The sequence below is a fragment of the Anomaloglossus baeobatrachus genome, chromosome 1 (genome assembly GCF_048569485.1).
Source record: "Anomaloglossus baeobatrachus isolate aAnoBae1 chromosome 1, aAnoBae1.hap1, whole genome shotgun sequence".
Lineage (NCBI taxonomy): Eukaryota > Metazoa > Chordata > Amphibia > Anura > Aromobatidae > Anomaloglossus > Anomaloglossus baeobatrachus.
The window spans coordinates 149774648-149795823 of NC_134353.1; the positions used below are offsets into that span (position 1 = coordinate 149774648).

Consider the following 21176-nt stretch of genomic DNA (forward strand, 5'->3'; position numbering starts at 1 on the left):
GGGCAGGCAGGGGGCACAGAGAGCGCTTGGGCGGGCGGGTGCACAGAGAGAGCTGGAGAAGGCTGGGAGCACTGAGAGTGCTGGGGGAGGCTGAGGGCACAGAGAGCTCTGGGGGAGGCTGGAAGCACAGAGAGTGCTGGCGAAGGCTAGGGGCACAGAGAGTGCTGGGGAGGTTGGGGGCACAAAGAGCAACTGGGGGAGGCTGGGGGCACAGAGAGCACTGGGGGGAGCTGGGGGCATAGAGAGCACTGGGCAAGTCTGGGGGCACAGACAAACCTGGGGGACGCTGAGGCAGTCGCTCCTCTTTTGTGAGACGGGAGCGCATTCTAACTCACCTACAAAGTAAGTCCTTACACTGGAACTAGCCAGCATGTGAACATAATCTTTAGGTGTAGGAATCGCAACGTTCAACGCTACGTGCGGGGTTTAAAGGGCCATCAGCCAGCAAAACACGGCTACCGCCCCAGCACTGCGGTCCCTGGGAATCTACTTTGAGGCCTCTGAAAAAGTCTTTGCACGTCGCATACAAATTGCAGGTTCATTTAGAGGATCTGTCACCAGACTTGGCTGATTTAAGCCCACTTTACACGCTACAATATATCTTACAATGTGTCGGCGGGGTCATGACGTAAGTGACGCAAATCAGGAATCGTAAGGTACATTGTACTGTGTGACAGGTACGTGCGATTGAACGTTAAAACGTTCATCGCATACACGTCGTTGAATCCTGACGAATTGCACGTCGGGTTGTTCAATGTTCCCGAGGCAGCACACATCGCTGTGTGTGACACCCCAGGAACACTGAGCAGATCTTACCTGCCTCCCGCAGCTCCCAGCCAGCAATGCAGAAGGAAAGAGGTGGGCGGGATGTTTACGTCCCGCTCATCTCCGCCCCTCCGCTTCTATTGGCCGGCTGCCGCGTGACGTCGATGTGACGCCGAACATCCCTCCCACTCCAGGAAGTGGACCTTCGCCGCCCACATCGAGGTCGTATGGACGGGTAAGTACGTGTGACGGGGGTTAATTGATTGTGCAGCACATTCAGCAAAATTGAACATGCCGCACATACGATGGGGGCCGTTACGATCGCATACGATATCGTATTCAGAATCGTAACATGTAAAGCAGGCTTTAGAGGATCTGTCACCACCAGATTACACAATGCAAAGTGAATCCTTTATTAAATAGACCTGATGATGGTGTGCGGACTTTGAAAATACTTGTAATAATGACTTTATATAATCCTTTCTGAAAGTTTGCTTGCCTAAGAGCCGCTCATATTAATTGAGGGTTACAGAAGCATTTTGTCATGGGTTTAAAAAGTAAGTACCGTATACCTGCTTCATCAAGTCTAAAAAGATGCATTTAATAATGTTCTTTTATTGTACTTATCTTTAAGATATGTAATGTATGAAATGTTAACCCTCTTGACATGTACAGCACCCTGGAATTAATGAGATTTAAAAAATAAAAGAAGAAAAAAAAAAAAAATTATATATATATATATATATATATATATATATATATACATACATACATATACACTGTACGTATTGTAACATCTGGTGACAGATCCGCTTCAGCTATATTATCCCTAGAAAACCTCTCTAAATTACCATAGCAGCCTGACCTGAGGAGGGTGAGAAGCCGGAAAAACATGTTTTGTTTTTTATTTTATTTTATTTATTTACAAGACTTTGCTGAGATAAAAGTTATTCCGTTTAATACCATCAATTAAAGAGAAAAAAAACCTATTATGGCATTGGAGAGCCTGGTTAGTGAGAACACGCAAAGACCTGAGAGGGTAAAAGGCATTTTTAGAACTTTACAAGCTAAAATGTCAAACCCCTTCATAACTATCTCGATTCACTAACTGATACTTTGGTGAAACTATGAGTACTGGAATAAGTTCACTGAAGTTTTAACATGATAAAGTTCTATCTAACAAATGAGAACAAGGAATTAATAATTGAAGAGTCAGAGAAGGATGGAAACATTGGAGAGGAGTCTGATGATTCTGTGGTTTAACTCCTTAGATGCCATGGTGAATAGCGACCAAGGTATTTGGTTAGACATACAGTAAGAAGGCTCCTCTGTCAGACATGCCTGCAGCGTGACTGCGGAGTGCCAATATGTTATCAGGGGCCTAATTATGGCCCTGCCCTAGGTCTGCCATGTTAGCACTCCATAAACTCAGGTGCATGAAAGGATTTATAGGAAAATAGCAGGTTGGCAATACTCTGTAATTTTGAAGTATTACTGTATATTTTATGTCCCCAACCTTTCTGACCTTCAGAGCCACATTCAGCTCTGAGAAAGGGTCACAAGTAGTGACAAGAACCCCTCCCCCCCCCCCCGATGTTCGTGTTCCGGAGACTCGCCCAAGTTTTTTGTAAAGTTCGAGTTCGGGTTCTGGGATAACGCAAACTTGTGTCCGAACCCGAAACTTGGACTTTACAGTTATAGGATGGGGCAGGGGGTCTGTAAAATAAAGAATATAGTTAATAATAAACATTGTCATTATACCTAACGCTCCCGCGACGAGTCCTGAGGGCCTGCTCAGCCGCTGTCTCCTGGCCGCTTCTGCTTCCGGGTCTGATCATTAACTTCCGGGGGTATTCACTGCACTGCTTGTCATCACTTGGCAGTTTTCGGCCGTGTTCGCAGTGACGTGAGGGATTACCTGAGTCCATGGCTTAGCCATGGATTGAACTTTGACAGTCACTGTCAGCCTGCTTCTCGCTCTGCATAGACGTTTGTCTGCACAAAGGGATAAAGCAGAGCTGACATTACTCTATCTGTGGGCTACGCTGGACAAAGATTTTTTTTATAATAAAGATGGAGTCTCTAAATTTTTTTTGTTTTATTTATAATAAAAAAATTTTTTCTATCTGTTGTGTTTTTCTTTTTACTGTTTACTAGACATTCATGGTGGCCATGTCTAATTTGGCGTGACACCATGAATTTCGGCTTAGTGCCATCTGAGAATACAAAGCTGGTAATAACCCCTTTATTACCCAGCGTGCCACCGCCATCAGGGCTGCTGGTCGAGCTGGGTAAAGCGCCTGCAAATGGTGCTAAGACACAATGTGCATTTTCCAGAGGTGGTTGCAGGTTGTGGAGAATCCCAGCCCCCAGCTGCCTGGTTTTATCTGACTAGCGATCAAAATATGGTGGGAGCCCGCGCATTTTTTTTTAATTATTTGTTTAAATAATTAAAAAAAGGAAATTAATGGGCTTACCTGTATTTTGATTGCCAGCCAAGGTAAAGCCAGGCAGATATGGTGCAGCCAATAGCCGTCGACTTTATCTGTGCTGAGAATCAAAAATACTGCTGAGCGCTACGTCATTTTTATAAAATCATTTATTTTTACACTACTATATGTAGTGTAAGCCAATCTCAGACGCTGTAAGGCAGAATGGGCGTCTGTGATTGGCTGTTGGAGTAACTTGGAATCTGCCCATATATTCTAGATGCTAGTGAAACGCCCGCGTCGGGGCTTGCAGGGCTCGCACGGTCACCAGGCCGGTGGTATTCGGGGTCAGGCTGTGAGTGGCCCGACCCGGCTTCCGTGGCACCCGGCGGGTTTCAATAAAAGGAAAGTCCGACCGTCAGTCCGGTGTTACAAGGGGGATGGAAGGAGGATAACGGGGTTCCTGGAGAGCTTGCCATCACTCTCCCCCAGGAAACGGTACGGGACGGGGACGGGGGACGCTTGCAGCGCCACCCGTGGTTTGCGCCAGGTGTTCAGCCGCCGCTGCACAGTCTCTCTCTGGGGCAGGTGTTATGGGCAGCCGGCTGGAATCGCTCCCCACGGGTGGAGCGGGGTGGCCCCAGGAGGTTTATGAGACCCAGGGCAACAGTCCTCAGGGACACCGGGGGCACAGGGCGGCGGCATTACTCACACCAGTCACGGAGTGCGGTTCCAGTTGTTCTTTATTTAAAGTCCGTTCCACATCGCACCCGGGTGCTGGTCCTCGCCGCCTGTAGCCTTTGGTCGGTCCCGGGCAGGTAGGAGTAAGGGGCCGGTGGAGTGATCTGGGGGTCCCTGTCTCTTTCGGTGCGATAATGCTATCCCCGTGGCATGGAGCATCTTGGGACCCGCCGCCATTCTGTCTGTCTCTCTTCCAGTAGTGGACACACACCAACCGCCACTGGGTACAACTTTCTCCAGGGATCCCCAGTCCTCAGCTCCATTCCCTTCCTTTAGGTGTTATCAGCCCTGGTCTCGTGGCATCTCCTCATCTCCTCAGCAGGGAGCTGTCCTGTGTAAGTCTGCACTCTGCTGCAGCCTCTGACGTTCTGACAAACCTTCTGTGTGTTCTGCACTAAACTCACTCCTATTCATGCCCCCCTCCCCTTGGTTGTCATGGGGACCTGCCTGTGTCCAGCCACCTGCTCAATAACGAGACAGGATGAGTCATGGACTCAAAACTTCATGCTGCAAAAGCTATTAACTCCTTCCTGCCAGTGTGATGTGAGTATGTGTTGTGGGGACTCTTCTTCCTCCTGCCCGGGCAAAATGGGGTAACATTTAATACCCTGTAATGACCCGTTTACAGGGGCGTTACACTAGAATGTATGGGCTGGTCTCAGGTTACTCTGGCATCTAATCACAGATGCCCACTCTGTGACAGCGTCTGTGATTGTCTGTTATGTTAACAGTAAAATAAAACAACAACACAGAGAAAAAAATATTTTATTAGAAATAAAAAAGAAGACATTTAGGACTTTATCTTTATTACCAAAAAACCCCCCCCGACGTAGTCCAAAGGAGGGCGAGCATCTACAGCTCTGCTACATCTGTGTGAGAAGACAAACACAGATCTGCTCACACAGACTCAGCTGAGAGCTGTCAGAGACTTCACCCGAGTGCACAGCTGAGGCTTGCATATGACTCGTGCAGTCGACCCGCTCCTGTCAGGAGAGTGTGCACCATGCCGGGTGATACTGATGCGAGACTCACACAGTGACAGTCAAAGTTCAATCGAGTCCATGGCTCATGGACTCGGGTGAACCCTGACGTCACCGCGAACACGGCCGCACAAAGCCAAAAACTGCTGAGTGATGAGGAGTGCAGTGAACACTACCGGAAGTTAATGATCGGACCCGGCAGCAGAAGTGGCCGAGAGACAATGGCTGAGCAGGTCTGCAGTACGGGTTGCAGGACATGTAAGTATGATCATAATATTTTTTTACTAATGTGATTTTTTTTTACAGCCCCTGGACCAGAACTTGACCCGAACTGTAACATGAGCTTCCCAGGAAAATTCGTGTTCAGGACCGTGTGCACGAACAAGGTGTGTTCAGTACGGATCTCGAACTTTACAGTTTGGCTTCGCCCATCACTAGTCACAAGCCACATTTAGCTTCTTCACTCCCCACACAGTCCCCATTACCAGTAAGACAATCAAAGCTTTTCCACAGAAATCACATTAAGGCAGTGTCGAGATCCAGGGGTTCTTACCTTACCCCCATTCAGTATTGTCGCATCAAGCGCTCCCACCATACTGTCACCTCCAGCTTCAATGACTTCTTCTGACGTGCAGTGTCATCCTGTCTCCATTCTACCATACTTAAATTATCTCTAAACCCCCTTGGCCAGTATGTGGGCATCCAGATCTGCTCTTGTGTGTGCGGCTACTCACATAATTCACCATGCTCTTCATAGCTGCTAGACCTGGTGCTAACATGCCTCGAGCCACATATCACAGGCTCATGAGCAACATGTCACTCCTAAGCCACTGGTTGGGGACCTTTCTGTATATTGTACCAGCAATTGGATGATCACACATATAAGTCTCTTTAAAACCAGTTTCATTTTTTGTGAATATTCTTATTTTTGAACACTATTTTAAAACGTTAAACCAATTAATTTTCCTATTAGATGAATTTTAAAAAAATAAGATTAAAAATTAACATAATTGGTATCGCCATACTTCTAAAAAATTGGAAATATTATGTTATTTATTACACAAGGTGAGCACCATAACATTTTTTAAAAAAGTCTAAATTTCAATATTTTGCTCACTGATCAATTACAATAGGTGAAATTTATAAATGTGTTTGCCCAACAATTATTAATTCTTAAATGTTATAAAATCATTACCAATTTCTGAATTTTCTAATAAAGGCTTAGAATTTACTCTGATCTTCTCTAGTGATTCTGATTTACATAGTATAAAATCAGACTAAAGCGGGCTTTACAGGCTGCGACATCGCTAGCATTTGCTGGCGATGTTGAGCGCGATAGCACCCGCCCCCATCGTATGGCCGATATGTGGTGATTGCTGCCGTAGCGAACATTATCGTTACGGCAGCGTCACACGCACATACCTGCTCTGCGACGTCGCTCTGGCCGGTGAACCGCCTCCTTTTCTAAGGGGGCGGTTCGTTCGGTGTCACAGCGACGTCACATGGCAAGCGTCCAATAGAAGCGGAGGGGTGGAGATGAGCGGGACGTAATATCCCGCCCACCTCCTTCCTTCTTTATTGCCGGTGGAGGGAGGTAAGGAGATGTTCGTCGCTCCTGCGGTGTCACACACAGCGATGTGTTGTGCTGCAGGAACGACGAACAACATCGCTAATAAGCAGAAAACATTTTTTTGTTTCAGGACGACCTCTCCACGGCAAACGATTTCGACCGCTTTTGCGATCGTTTAAGGTCGCTCATAAGTGTCACACACTGCGATCTTGTTAATGAAGCCGGATGTGCGTCACAAACACCGTGACCCCGACGATAATTCATTAACGATATCGTAGCATGTAAAGCCCGCTTTAGATCTAAATCTTCAAGAAAGAGAAGAAAAGGCTATTGTGACATTGGAGGACTTAGCAAGTGAGAACACGCAGAGAGCTGAGAGGGTAGAGGCCTTTTTACACGTCTACAAGCTAAATGTCAAACCAGTCAGACCTAGTGTGTAAGGAATTATTGTTGACTGATGTTCTCACATGAAAAAAAAGTCCAAATTAATATAATGTGTAAATTGTCATTGCCACATCTGTAAAACTCTGATAAATTAATATGTACCGTATATATATTCTATCATAACGGTAAATGACGAAAAAAAAAGCCGAGTTACTGTTTTCTGGTCATCTACCCTTCTTTAAAAAAAATGGCTGTGATGGAAAGAGGTTAAACACTGAGGATGATTGACAGATACTTTATGGCTGGAATACAGAGGGGTATATGCACGCCCATATACTTTGTTCCTATAGCCCAGTGCTCATATGCACTGAGATGTAGGTGTAGGACTTGGGCCCCCTGAACATGTCTGGTGCTGCGTCGTAGTTTACATCCTGCATTTAGATAATATTTCAGATGGAAACAATGGAAGAACTGATCCTATTGTTTGCAATGGAATCAATCCTATTTATCTGACACATCAGTTGTGCCACTGGACAGTGGCAGGAGCTGGTCCTGTGGCCAGAAAACAGCTTCCCAGAACCTGTCACCTATGACCTCTATGTAATGTGCTCTGTGCAGTCTTATAGGCTTTGTACTTTGATCACACCTGGGTATGGAGTACAGGTATTAGAATATTTATTTGTGTGATAGACAGTCTTGTCCAATTGGAGAACATCAGACATGTTCTTAGTGGGGTATGAGCCACAGAGTATACTGATTGGATATTAGATATTAATTTCTAGGTAACTTGCAATTGGCTAGTTCCTCATTGATGTCAATAACAGAGCCTATAAATATTTGATGCTGCTGTTAGCCCGAGATTCCTTTCCATGCCTGCTTCTGATGAACATGGCACAGGTAGAGTTGAGCAAATAATGAAAAGGACCTTGTTCCATCAGCCAGGTCGAAGGTATGTGGCCACTGGACCAGAGCCCTGAGCACCTCTTAGGGGTGCTTCACACATAGCGAGATCGCTACCGAAATCGCTGCTACGTCACGGTTTTTGTGAAGCAGCAGTGACCTCATTAGCGATCTCGCTGTGTGTGACACTGAGCAGCGATCTGGCCCCTGCTGTGAGATTGCTGCTCGTTACACACAGCCCTGGTTCGTTTTTTTTATTGTTGCTCTCCCGCTGTGATGCACAGATCGCTGTGTGTGACAGCGAGGAGAGCGACGAAATGAAGCGAGCAGAGAGCAGGAGCCGGCCTCTGGCAGCTGCAGTAAGCTGTAACCAGGGTAAACATCGGGTAACCAAGGTGGTTACCCGATATTTACCTTTGTTACCAGCCTCCGCCGCTCTCACACTGCCAGTGCCGGCTCACTGCTCTCTGCACATGTAGCTGCAGTACACATCGGGTTAATTAACCCAATGTGTACTGTAGCTAGGAGAGCAGGAAGCAAGCGCTAAGTAGTGTGCGCAGCTCCCTGCTCTCTGCACATGTAGCACAGCGTCGTTATGATCGCTGCTGCTTCTGCTGTGTTTGACAGCTAAGCAGTGATCATAACAGCGACATACAAGGTCGCTGCTACGTCACAGAAAATGGTGACGTAACAGCGACGTCGTTGTCGCTGTCGCTATGTGTGAACCCAGCCTTACACCTTTTTTGATTAGTAGGCACATCATAAAGTCATCATTGATGCAATCATGACGTTGCGCTGGGTCAACAAATCAGAAGTGTCAGGGACTCTGGGAGGTTCTGGTCTGGCAACCATGGATCCTGCAAATAACTTTTGAACCACTGTAGTCAGATAACCAGTGTAATGATATTATTGTGTAGGGTTATGGTTATTATTGATTATACTGTGTGGTTTAGATTCTAGTACACCCCATGTTACCCGATTATTTATGTTGACTTATTGGGGTATAACTAGGTTAGGGCTTCTTATCATAATTGGCCCCTAGAAGTTTAATACATACACATTGATGCTTGTTATGTTGTTGTTTCTTATTTTGGTATCTTGGATGTATCAATAAATTATTTATGTATTCTTACTGTTGTGTGCATATATTTTATGTCATTGTTTTGAGGTTGATTTCTCAGTTCACGATGAAGCACTAACTTTATTATGTACTTATGTGGTGGTCTCCGCTTATTTGTTGCATATGTTATTTTTAGGGAAAGATATTAGTAGGGATTAGAGATTGGTAGTCCTTTGAGACCAATTGTACATAAAGGTAAAAATGAGGGGGAAATTCTAATACTCTTCTTATAGCGTTTTTTATCTACCGTCAACAATATATACTCTGTGTTATTTTGGATACCTCAATATTCAGGATGTTTTAACAGGAGAATCCCTTTAATGTTGCCCCCATCTTTTACATACCACATATTATATCCAAAGCGCAAAGAGTTACGTCCATGAAGCAGTTAAAAGTCCCTTTGCCAGCCCGACCGTTGAGCTTCTCTACCAATATTTTTGATTGTTCATTCATAACTTCCAGAAATTCAGAAAGAATAGCAAAGTGGAATGATGGCGTTATCATCTTTCTTCTGGACCGCCACTTGTCTCCAGTGCTGGAAACACAAAAGACATGTAAATAATAAAATATAGAGAAAAAAAAACAAGTGGAAAAACATGACTCTGATTATGGTAACTGTTTAAACAGTTATAATTAAAGGGCTAATCCCAAAATCACAATGTGATGTTACAATGATTTACATATATAGCTGTTTATTCCGGCAATGTAACTCATTGTTAAATCTGCCCTGTCTTGCACATGTCAGTCTATGGCTGGAGTCACACTTGCGAGTGACTCAACGAGTCCTGCATCGGCATCACCTGACATGGCCACACACTCTGTGGACAGGAGCGTTTCAGCTGCATAGAAATATACGCAGCCGACCCACTCCAGTCAGGAGAGTATGTGGCCATGTCAGGTGATGCCGATGCGAGCCTCGCCAAGTCACTCGCAAGTGTGTCTCCAGCCATCCTCAGAAGCTCCTCCAGGCTCTATTTACACTCCAGGTGCTTTTGGAACCATTTTGCTATAGTTACAGAGCTACTGGTTGTGCTTGCACAGTACAGTCTGTCTCCGCTAGGTTCCAGAATAGCTCTGTTCTGCCTCTACCAATGACAGTCGGTATTCTACACTCTATTCTTCTGTGCACTGTATGGTCTTGTACAGTAGTCTGTCAGACCAATTTTATCTTCTGCCATCTATATCAATATAACTGCATGTTCATTTTTACATTAAAAATCTGTTAGCTGGTTTGCAGCAGAAATCAAGAAATCAAGAACCCTTTACTTTGCTCGGCATAAACAACTGAGACAAGCAGGGCAGAGCTGTGTTTGATGTCTGCTACTGATAGATCAATGATGCAAAACTGCAAATGCCGCTGTTTATTCAAATGATCTTCTGCCACGTGCATCTGTGATGCCCTGGCGCCACCAGGTGGTCACAGAACACTGCCCCCCACAGAACACCATCCTACACCAGCTTCCATCAGCCACAAAACCCTAGCCACCCCCTCAGGGTAGGAAGGACACACCAGTGGGCAGGACCACCTAGGGGTCTTGAGGATTCGGGGGAGGGAACCAGTGAGAGTTGAGTTCAAGTTGCAGGAGGTGGAGGTCGGATTCAGTCAGTGACAGTGACAGGCTGTGTCAGAGAGTCAAGTCTGTGCCTAGTGCAGGTAGCCAAGGTAGTGGCCCTGGTCTACTGGCTAGGTGGCAAGCAGTGGACCGTGTCCAAAGGCGACGGGAGTCCGGTCGCGGGAGATCCCAGAGTGGACCGGGACAGGGTTGGAGCCCGCTGGTACCGACAGCGGAGATCCGGTCCGGAAACCGTGCACAGGGGGGGTACCTGGATCCTAGTTAGAAGATGGTTGCAAACCCCTTCTCTAATTAACCAGGCCGGGAGCAAGGTTCCAGACGTTGCTTCACAGTGTTAGCCCAGATAGAGCGAAACGGCAGCCCACCGCGGGGAATAGGTTATCCGCAACAACCCACTGAGATCCCAAGGGTCAGTTTTCACGGGCACATCTCCCAACCAAAACCAAACCAGGAGTGGACTTCCCCGTTCCAGACGAGGTCATCCAAAATAGAAAGAAAATACAGAGTGCCGGAGGAAGGGACATTGGTACACCAGCCGAGTGTGGGAACCGTATACACCCCGAAGTGGCAACTGGCCACTGACACCTTGGTTTACCAGCAGACTCGTGTGTATTTATTCAACCGTGAGTACACCAACACCCTCCAGTCTAACCCGGTGCATCACCACCAGCCGCCACCACCTCCCGTGTTCTGGACACTGAGTCCTGGGACATTCACCCCTACCCACGGAGGGGTTAATATCCAGCTGCCATTCCATGACCCCCGGGTGCTCCCCAACAGCAGCGGTGGTACTCCACCTTACCACACACCATGGGTGGCGTCACAAATTATTCACAACAAATCCCCTGCACACACACCGCCCCTTTTTGAGTGTCCGCACAACCCCCGGGTCCGGAGACCCCTCAAGCCACTGCGGATCCGGATCAGAGCAGCTCGGCTGCTGGCACGGAGGTGGCACACATCATCAAAATGACATTTGCAGTTTCCCATTAGTGATCTGTCAGCAGCAGGCATCAAGCACAGTTCAGTCCTGTCAGCTCTGTAGTGCTTCCTTGTGCAGGCAGGACAGCAGAGTGGAGTGTAGAAATGTTGATCTCTCCTGGAAATCAGCTAACAGATCAGTAATGTAAATACACGCATGCAGCTGTATGTACATAGCAGAAGATAAAATCGGACTGCTTGAATAATATACAGGGCCATACAGTGCACAGAAGATTAGCATGTATTCCATAAAGATTTGCTGATTTGCTTGAGAATGTGACAAATATCTGTGGTGGATGCAGCGGAGCTAAGAATAGTATAGAAGAGCTGTACTACAAGCTTTTGTTACTTTACCCACTCATCAGTCAGCATGCTTTCAACACAGCTCTGAGTCATCAATTCGGAGAGGTGAAGCTAGTCAGGAGTCTACAGGAGAAGGAGGGAGGGGTCTGAAGTACTGGAGAGGAGCAGGGTGCTTCTGGGAAAAGTAGTTTTTTTCACCTTGCTACAATCATTCCTTTTCCTTTTCATAGAAAAGTGGGGGTCACTTAAAGCTAATATGTCAGCATGTTTTTGCTATGTAATCTGAGGGCAGTATACTATTGGGGTTAAAACACTAAATTCAGGGATGTGTCACTTATTACGCTGTGTGTTGTTGTTTACTTACAATGAAGATTATATAATCACGTGATTTCAGAACAACACCTCCTCTTCTGATAAGCAGCTCACTGTCAATATACAATGTACATACAAAGCCTTGGCGGGGGTGGGGGTTAGCTTTCTGAGCTCTACTACATCTCAAATCTCTGCTGCACCCAGTAAAGGAAGTGATACATCGTTGGAATCCTTTCCTATATAAGGCTATGTGCACACGCTGCGTTTTTTTGACGCTGCGTTTTTGTGCGTTTTTGGCCGCTAAAAACGCACAAAAACGCACCCGCGGCAAAAAACGCATGCGTTTTTACCGCGATTTGGTGCGTCTTTGGCTGCGTTTTGCTGCGTTTCTGATCTCTGCGTTTTTCTGCGTTTTTCCAATGCATTGCATGAGGGGAAAACGCAGAAAAACGCAGGAAAGAATTGACATGTCCATTTTTTTTTTTAAGCTCAAAAACGCAGCTTAAAAAAAAGGTTGTGTGTGGACAGCAAAAATGAAAACTCATAGACTTTGCTGGGGAAGCAAAGTCATGCAGTTTTGAGGCCAAAAAAGTACCCGAAAAACGCGCAAAAACGCACTGTGTGAACTTACCCTTACACTGCTCTCGGATGAGGTAGCAAAAACTTGGTGATAGATTCCCTTTAAATCCTGTTTGTTAATGTTGAACTATACATCTCCTATGTAGCTTGTGTTAGTTTGCTGAATGTAATATAAATATAGACATACAAACATACATACATGTAGTGTGCTCTTTAGCCACAGATGTTGTATTGGGTCATATGGTTGGAGCAAGTGCACTAATATGTTAGGATTGAAATTAAACTATGACAAATCAGAGTTTACTTCTATCAATACAGTTCCAAGTGATGAGCTGATTACATTGATACTTTTTCCATATTGTTTGTGGTGAGAATAGACAAATGGGAGATCTTTTGCATGTAAGATCAGTGGACAACACCCTGGGATATGTGCACACGTTCAGCCCGCAGCTGTCTGCTTCACCTTTCCTAGTTATCAAAAATATTGGGGACCCCACATTGTTATTTTCATTTAGTTATTTATTTAATCATGAAAAGCTGCCCAATAAGCTCCACAGGGTGCAATTTTATTATGTCTGTTGTGCTCTGTCGCTCTCTATATCACTCTCTCAGTTGCTCGCTCTGTCACTCTGTCTGTTGCTCTATCACTCTCTTTGTCACTCTCTCTATTACTGTCTGTTGTTCTTTCTGTCACTTTCTCAGTCGCTGTCGTTGTCGCTCTATCTGTCCCTCCATCGGTCACTCTGTCTGTTTTCTCTTTTGCTGTGTCACTCTCTCTGTTGCTCTTAGGGGCGCTTTACACGTTGCGACATCGCTTCCGAAATATCGTCGGGGTCATGTCGTTAGTGACGCACATCCGGCGCCGGTAGCGACATCGCAACGTGTGAATCCTAGGTGCAACGATAAACGATCGCAAAAGCGTCAAAAATCGGTGATCTGTGTAGCGTCGGTCATTTTCATAATGTCGGGTCGACCGAAGGTACGATGTTGTTTGTCGTTCCTGCAGCTCCACACATCGCTGTGTGTAAACCCGCAGGAGCGACAAACATCTCCTTGCCTGCTTCCCGACAGCAATGTGGAAGGGAGAAGGTGGGTGGGATGTTATGTCCCGCTCATCTCCGCCCCTCCGCTTCTATTGGCCCGCCGATTAGTGACGTCGCGGTGACGTCGCTGTGACTCCGAACGCACCTCCCCCTTGAAGGAGGGATAATTCGGCAGTCACAGAGACGTCGTCGAGCAGGTATGTGCGTGTGAAGCTGCCGTAGCGATAATGTTCGCTACGGCAGCAATCACCACATATCGCATGTGCGACGGGGGCGGGTACTATCGCGCTCGGCATCGCTAGGGATGTCGCAAATTGTAAAGTATCCCTTCCTGTTGGCCTGTCTGTCACCCTCTCTGTCACGCGCTCTCTGGCGCTCCCTATGTCACTCTCTATGTCGCTCTCTCAGTTGCTGTCGCTCTGTCTGGCGCTCTCTATCATTCTCTATCTCTCTTTCTCTTGGTCTCTCTGCCGCTCTGCCTATTTCTCTCTCTATCACTATTGTCCTCTCTGTCGCTCCCACTCTCACTATCATCCGATGCTCTCTCAGTTGCTCTCTTTGTCGCTCTGCCACTCTCTCAGTTGCTCTGTCACTCTGTCTATTTCTATCTATCAATACAGATCTTTCAGAAGGAAGAGATTCTCTTCTCCAAAGACTAATGTAAAAATTCTTTATTACTACATCAATTCAAAGGTTTGTACATATTAAAACCATTTAAAAAGAGAAAATAGGGGAATGTGTAGGATGTAAAAAAAACCCAGACACGGCATAAAATAAAAAAATTGTTGTGAGAATCAAACCTTCACATTCATTGCATAAATAAGATTTAAATATTGAATAGTTGTGTAATGCTTAAAGTAAAGGGTAAACATATACTATATTTATAAAGACAAAAGAAAGTACACATGGTGTGTGTGAATAATTGGTCCAAGATGTGAAAGTATAGGAGTCTCACAATGGGAGAACTAAGCCAGTGCAAACAAATAAGCAGACAGTGGTGCAAAACTAAATAACAACTACAACCACATATAAACATTATACAGTGGAACCTTGGTTTTCGAGAACAATCCGTTCTGGGACTGTGCTTGTTAACCAAGTTATTTGTTCAGCATAGCAAGATTTCCCATAGGAAATCATTAGAATGCAGACAATTTGTTCCACAACTTGTTAAATGTCCCATCCTGGTCCCCTATTGTACCATTCCACACACGTACAAACACATACAAACATGTACAAACACACACAAACACGCACACACACATATGCTCACCTTACCTTCCGTTCCTTAGCCGGTACAGGATGTGTATCAGGTAACCATCGCGACGAGGGAGGAACTTCCGCTGCCAGAGCGCTGACGTCAAAGGCATGAGCCGCTTGCCTCTGATTGACCAGCGTGCTGCCTTTGAGTAGCGGCTGACAGCGGAAGTTCCTCCATCGGTCGCGATGGTTACTCGATACACATCCTGTACCGGCGAACTACAAGATCCAGGATGCCGGCGATGGAATGGAAGGTATGGTGAGCATCATGTGTGTGTGTGTGTGCGTGCATGTTTGTGTGTGTTTGTGAGTGTGCTTGTGTGTGTTTGTGTGGCCTGCACGAGCGGGTTAGAGAGCGGTAGATGTACGGAACCAGAAGTGTGTGCGGTATTTTGCTCATACAGCAAAGCTTGCTCGTAAACTGAATTACAAATTTACAGCAAGCTTTGCTTATGAAACTAAATACTCGCTAACTGGGTTACTCGTTAAGCGAGGTTCCACTGTAACGTTTAATGTACCTGTAACCAATGCAGGAGAATAGTTGCCATATAAAATGTGCCCCAGAGACACCCAGGAGGCATTTGACACTCATATTGACACTAATTGAGTCCAAATGAGTTTTTATCTATCTCTATAACATTCACTGCTGTTTAAAAATGCATGCAAAAAAAGTAATAAAGCTACAAAAATGCAGCAAATCCATAATCATTTTTAAACCTGCGTTTTTATTCCAATTTTTGACTGACTTCAGTGAAGTCAATGGGTGAAAAAATGCAGCAAAAATCCTGAATGAACTGACATGCTGCAGATTATGTTCTGCACCAAGTCTGCAAGGAGAAAATACTGAACATGTGCACCACACTTCAGGATTCTCACTGCCTTTTGTGGCGTCAGGAATCCCTTCAGATTTTGTGACAAATCTGACTTAAAAATGTATAAAAAAAATGCGATAAAAACGCAACATGTGCACACAGCCTTACAGTTTATGGTCACATTTAGACATAACATACCTGTTTGCTATTTTCCATACCTACTATGTGATATGACCATCTATAGTAAGGGCGCGAGTAATCAGCCAGGATTTTAAAAATCTAAATCTTTACTGAAATAAAATTAAATAGGACAAACTCTTTGTAAAACGTTCCACCCATAATGAATAGGGCATATACAGTCCCTGACTGACAGTTCTGTCGCTTATCCATGTTATGTAAATAAAAGCTTATAACCTAACTTTAAATTCATCCATTGGTTTCATAAATTACTCTTTTGAAAGCTGAACCCCTCCCAAATTTGGTTTAGGTTATGAAAATAAAGTTGCTGCAAAGCTGAAATATTGATCATTTAATGAACACAGAAAGGTCAGATTTTGGAAAGACAAATGTTTTGTCGCCTTGTCATATAATGCACCAAATCCTAGTTTACATCCTCACCTGTGCTCACTAAATGATCGGTTAATTAGTGGGTGTGTATAAAAAGAAACCCAGTACCCCAGACCTTCACTTGAACTGAAAAACTTGACCTCTGACAACATGCCAAAAATCCACCCTTCAACCAAAGCCTTGATTATCAAGAGGCTGAAGACAAGATCCACTGCAGAGGTGGCTGGCACCTTTAACATGTCTGTGTCACGTACAAAGAATTAAAAAAAGATTTGAAGAGACTGGAGATGTTTTTGATAAGCCCAGGTCCGGCAGACCACGAAAGACAACTGCTCAGGAGGAACGTTTGTTGGTTTGAAAATCCAAAGCCAGCCCCTCTTCCACTGCAGCAGAGCTCCAACAGGTCCGGTCACCTCAAGTCCCTGTGTCAACTAGAACAGTTTGTAGGATTCTGTCTTGAAATGGCCTCCATGGTCGAATCAGTGCCCAGAAGCCAGCACTAAACAAAAAGGCAGTTAAAAAACCATGTGGCATTTGCCAAGCCCCACAGCCTGCTAAACAGATGGATGCTGGAAAAGTGGCAGAAGGTGGATTTCTCTGATGAATCTTCAGTTGAATTACACCACAGCTGCCACAAATACTGCAGGAGATCTACTGGAGCCCGTGTGGATCCAGAAAACAGTTAAGTTTGGTGGTGGAAAGATCATGGTCTGGGGTTACATTAAGTATAGGGCTGTGCGAAACATTTGCAAGGTGGAAGGCAATATCAACAGCCTAAAATATCATGGAGTATTAGCTACCTCTTACATTCCCAATCATAAAAGAGGTCAAATTCTACAACAGGATGGTGCTCCATCTCATACATCCATCTCTACAACAAAGTTCCTCCTGGCAAAAAAGATCAAGGTGCTCAAGGACTGGCCAGCCCAGTCACCAGACATGAACATCGTTGATCATGTTTGGGGTAGGATGAAAGAGGAAGCTTGGAAGAAAATAACAAAGAATCTAGATGAACTCTGGGAGGCATGTAAGACTGCATTCTTTGCTATTCCTGATGACTTCATCAATAAATTGTATGAATCATTTGTTGAACCGCATGGATGCAATCCTTCAAGCTCATGGAAGTCACACAAAATATTAAATATGGCTCTAATAGCATCACAACTTCATTCACCAATGTTATGCAACATATCTTTGTATTAGAAGTTAATTAATTGTTTGAATTTCACACTGCTTTCTGTGGGCGACAAAACTTTTGTCTTGCCAAATCTAACCTTTCTGTGTTCATTAAATGATCAATATTTCAGCTTTGCAGCAACTTTATTTTCATAACCTAAACCAAATTTGGGAGGGTTTCAGCTTTCAAAAGAGTAATTTATGAAACCAATGGATGAATTTAAAGTCAGGTTATAAGCTTTTATTTACATAACATGGATGAGCGACAGAACTTATGTCTGTCAGGGACAGTATATATGCTTTCCTAGTTACAGCACACATCGGGTTAATTACCCGATGTGTGCTGCAGCTAAATGTGCACAGAGCAGGGAGCAGCGCACAATGCTTAGCGCTGGCTCCCTGCTCTCCTAGCTACAGCACACATCGGGTTAATTAACCCGATGTGTCCTGCAGCTACGTGTGCACAGAGCAGGAGCCGGCACTGACAGTGAGAGCGGCGGAGGCTGGTAACGAAGGTAAATATCGGGTAACCAAGGACAGGGCTTCTTGGTTACCCGATGTTTACATTAGTTACCAGCCTCCGCAGAAGCCGGCTCCTGCTGCCTGCACATTTAGTTGTTGCTCTGTCGCTGTCACACACAGCGATCTGTGCTTCACAGCGGGACAGCAACAACTAAAAAATGGCCCAGGACATTCAGCAACAACCAACGACCTCACAGCAGGGGCCGGGTTGTTGCTGGATGTCACACACAGCAACATCGCTAGCAACATCGCTGCTACGTCACAAAAGTTGTTCGTTAGCAGCGATGTTGCTAGCGATGTTGCTTAGTGTGACGGGGCCTTTAGAGTCTTGATATGACTTTAATATCTGATGCTATTTACATGCGCTGCCATCTCACACTGCCGTTATCTTTATGTGTTCCCCATTGTCTTTGGGATTAATATATATAGCCCAGTTTATTTCTGGGAATATTACTATACTACTCTTGGGCAAATGTGCAATCATTCTTTCTTGGTCAGACATTATTTGTATACGGCATCTATATATGAAAAAACACCTTTTCTTCATATTTTTCCTTGACCTACATCTCCGTTCGGATTGCCTTCTTCACACAGACTCTCTAGGGACATCTTGTGGGATTTTTGTGGTACTGCATCCATGGGCGTACATAGAAATCATGGGGCCCCATAGCAAAAGTCTGAATGGGCTCCCCCCACCGATAAAAAACAAACAAACAAAAAAACATTATCATAATAATCATGATACATGTTATTGGGGGCCGGCATGCATTACTGGGGGCGGCTTATAGTCAGAAATAACACATACTACTACATAGTGTTACTGAACAACACCCACCATATAAAGGTTTGCAATGTATTATTACATTGCAAAATAATGCCGCCACACCATGACCAAATATCACCACATAGAGTCTGAATATAACCACCGTCCTGTTACTGAGCAGAGCCCACTGCACCAAGACCAGTGGATTCACACCACAAATCCCTAAAAAATCTGCAATATGTGAACTTGGCCTAAAGTAGGGATGTCCTTCTTCGTGCCCCTCACTACACACAATATACATTTTCACATCTGTCTCCCCCCATTTAATGGTAAGGATTATGACTCTTTATAGCCTTAGGATCTATATTAAAAGTCTGCAAAGTACAGGGATAATACACACACACACACACACACACATACACATACACATACACTGATGGCACAGCAAAGGGGCAACACACACAGTATTGGCACAGGGGCAACACACACACAGTATTGGCACAGCATAGGGGCAACACACACAGTATTGGCACAGGGGCAACACACACACACACACAGTATTGGCACAGGGGCAACACCCCCACACACACATACACACACACACACACACACACAGTGATGGCACAGCACAGGGCAGTTTTTCTGTAGTGTTACAGGCAGACATTTGTACATTATAATACTCACCTGCTCCTGTGCTGTGAGAGATGATGATAGTGGCTCCGGCCTCCCTGCTGCACTTCCTGTGAGTCTTCCTGGCTGCTCCTCCTGTCCTCTGCTTTTTCTTTCTATTCCTTCTGTTCTCCGCTTCTCACTGTTTTTCTGCTCTCCGTTTGCTTTTCTCTCTTTTTTGTGGTCTCTACTCCTTCTTCACTCCTGCACTCTTTTCCTTTTCATCATTTCATTTTCCCGCGTCTGCCCCCTCTCCTGAATGGCTGTTCTCCTCCTGGCATCTCTGCTGCCTGACCACTCCCTCCTCTTCAGCACAGGCCGCGCACAGTGTGCAGTGTGGGCGCCTCTGAATCTCTGCGTTGGCCAATCTGCAGCTATACAAACAGGGCCGGCTTCCAGCGGTGTTAATCAGCTGCTTGGTGACGGCCCCGGGGGCATGATGCATGAAAAGTGAAAACGCACACACTGCGGGCAGCCGCCCCGAGCCCCTCCAGCCAGAGCTGCCACCAGGAATTTCTGGGCCCGATACTGACAAAATTTCCGGGCCCCCTTCAGACTCCACCACAGCTCCGCCTCTACCCCTCGAACCTTCGGCAATAGAAAAAAGTTGTTTCCAGCATCACGTCCTAGAAAAGGTTAAAAACCAATTTTATTCCATAAGGTTAAAACCAACACTAGGTTGGATGGACGTCCACGAAGTATAAAACAATGTCTGACGCGTTTCACACCTAAAGCAGGTTCTTAGTCTTAGACATATCCTGTTGTATTTGCACAAGTTATGGAATAAAATTTGTTTTTAACCTCTTTTCTTGGCCATGATGCTGGAAACAACTTTTGTTCTACTGCCGGACTTTGCCTCTTTGAACATGGAGCTGCCCTCCCTGCACCGTCCCCCAGAGAGAGGACTAGGTGATGCCTTTACCGGGGGAGCTGAGATCCTCCTTAGCATACTGACTTCCACAATCCACCATCACTCTTGGAAAATCTCCAATTCTGCAAACACCAATCAAACATTAACCACTAGTCGCCATTTTGACTGCCCGAAAAAAGCTGCATGCACCATTTTTTGGGTCATTAAAATGACGAACCCCAGACAGAATCGTCAGCCATATGCGTATATCTAATATATAAAGCTATGTATGTATATATATATATATATATATATATATATATATATATATATATATATAATGTATATATACACTGTATGTGTGTCCACTATAGGAACCCGCACCGTCTCATTTACAATCACGATATTTTGCACAGACTCCTCATGTGACCCAGGGAACGTCATAGACTATTTTTTGAGGAGAAAATGTAACCCCGCGCTTTAGGCTGGGGCCACACAGGGCACTACTGTGATCCTCGCATGACACTCGGCTCACGCTGGGAGCACAGCAGGAGCCGACTGTCATGCGAGTGTTATTGCGACTGAGCTCAGATCATGCGATCAGACCACAGCTGCAGGGGACGGGCCGGCACTCAGGAGGGGCGGGCCAGTGCTGCGGAGGGGAGGGAGGGATTTATCTCTCTCTCTCCTCCGTTGCCGGCTATTGCCATTCTCGCACTGCACTCGCGGTACACCGGTGTAACGCGAGTGCAGTGCGATTCTTCCCTCGCCCAATACACTTGAATGGGTGCGGGAGAGTGCAATTGTTTTCTCAGTTCGATTGGGGCCGAGAAAATAATCACTCATATGCACTGGCACATAGGCTAATGTTTGTCCGAG

The 21176-nt window shown here is 45.4% G+C and overlaps 1 protein-coding gene across 1 annotated transcript in view; it reads right to left on the bottom strand.

Annotated features, from left to right (window-relative positions):
* LOC142290555 (cytochrome P450 4V2-like) overlaps positions 1-21176 on the bottom strand; it is a 110918-nt gene that overhangs the window by 31662 nt on the left and 58080 nt on the right. Inside the window, exon 4 of the mRNA XM_075334518.1 lies at positions 9234-9424. Within this exon, the coding sequence (XP_075190633.1) occupies positions 9234-9424 (191 nt within the window). The remainder of the gene's footprint in view (positions 1-9233; positions 9425-21176) is intronic.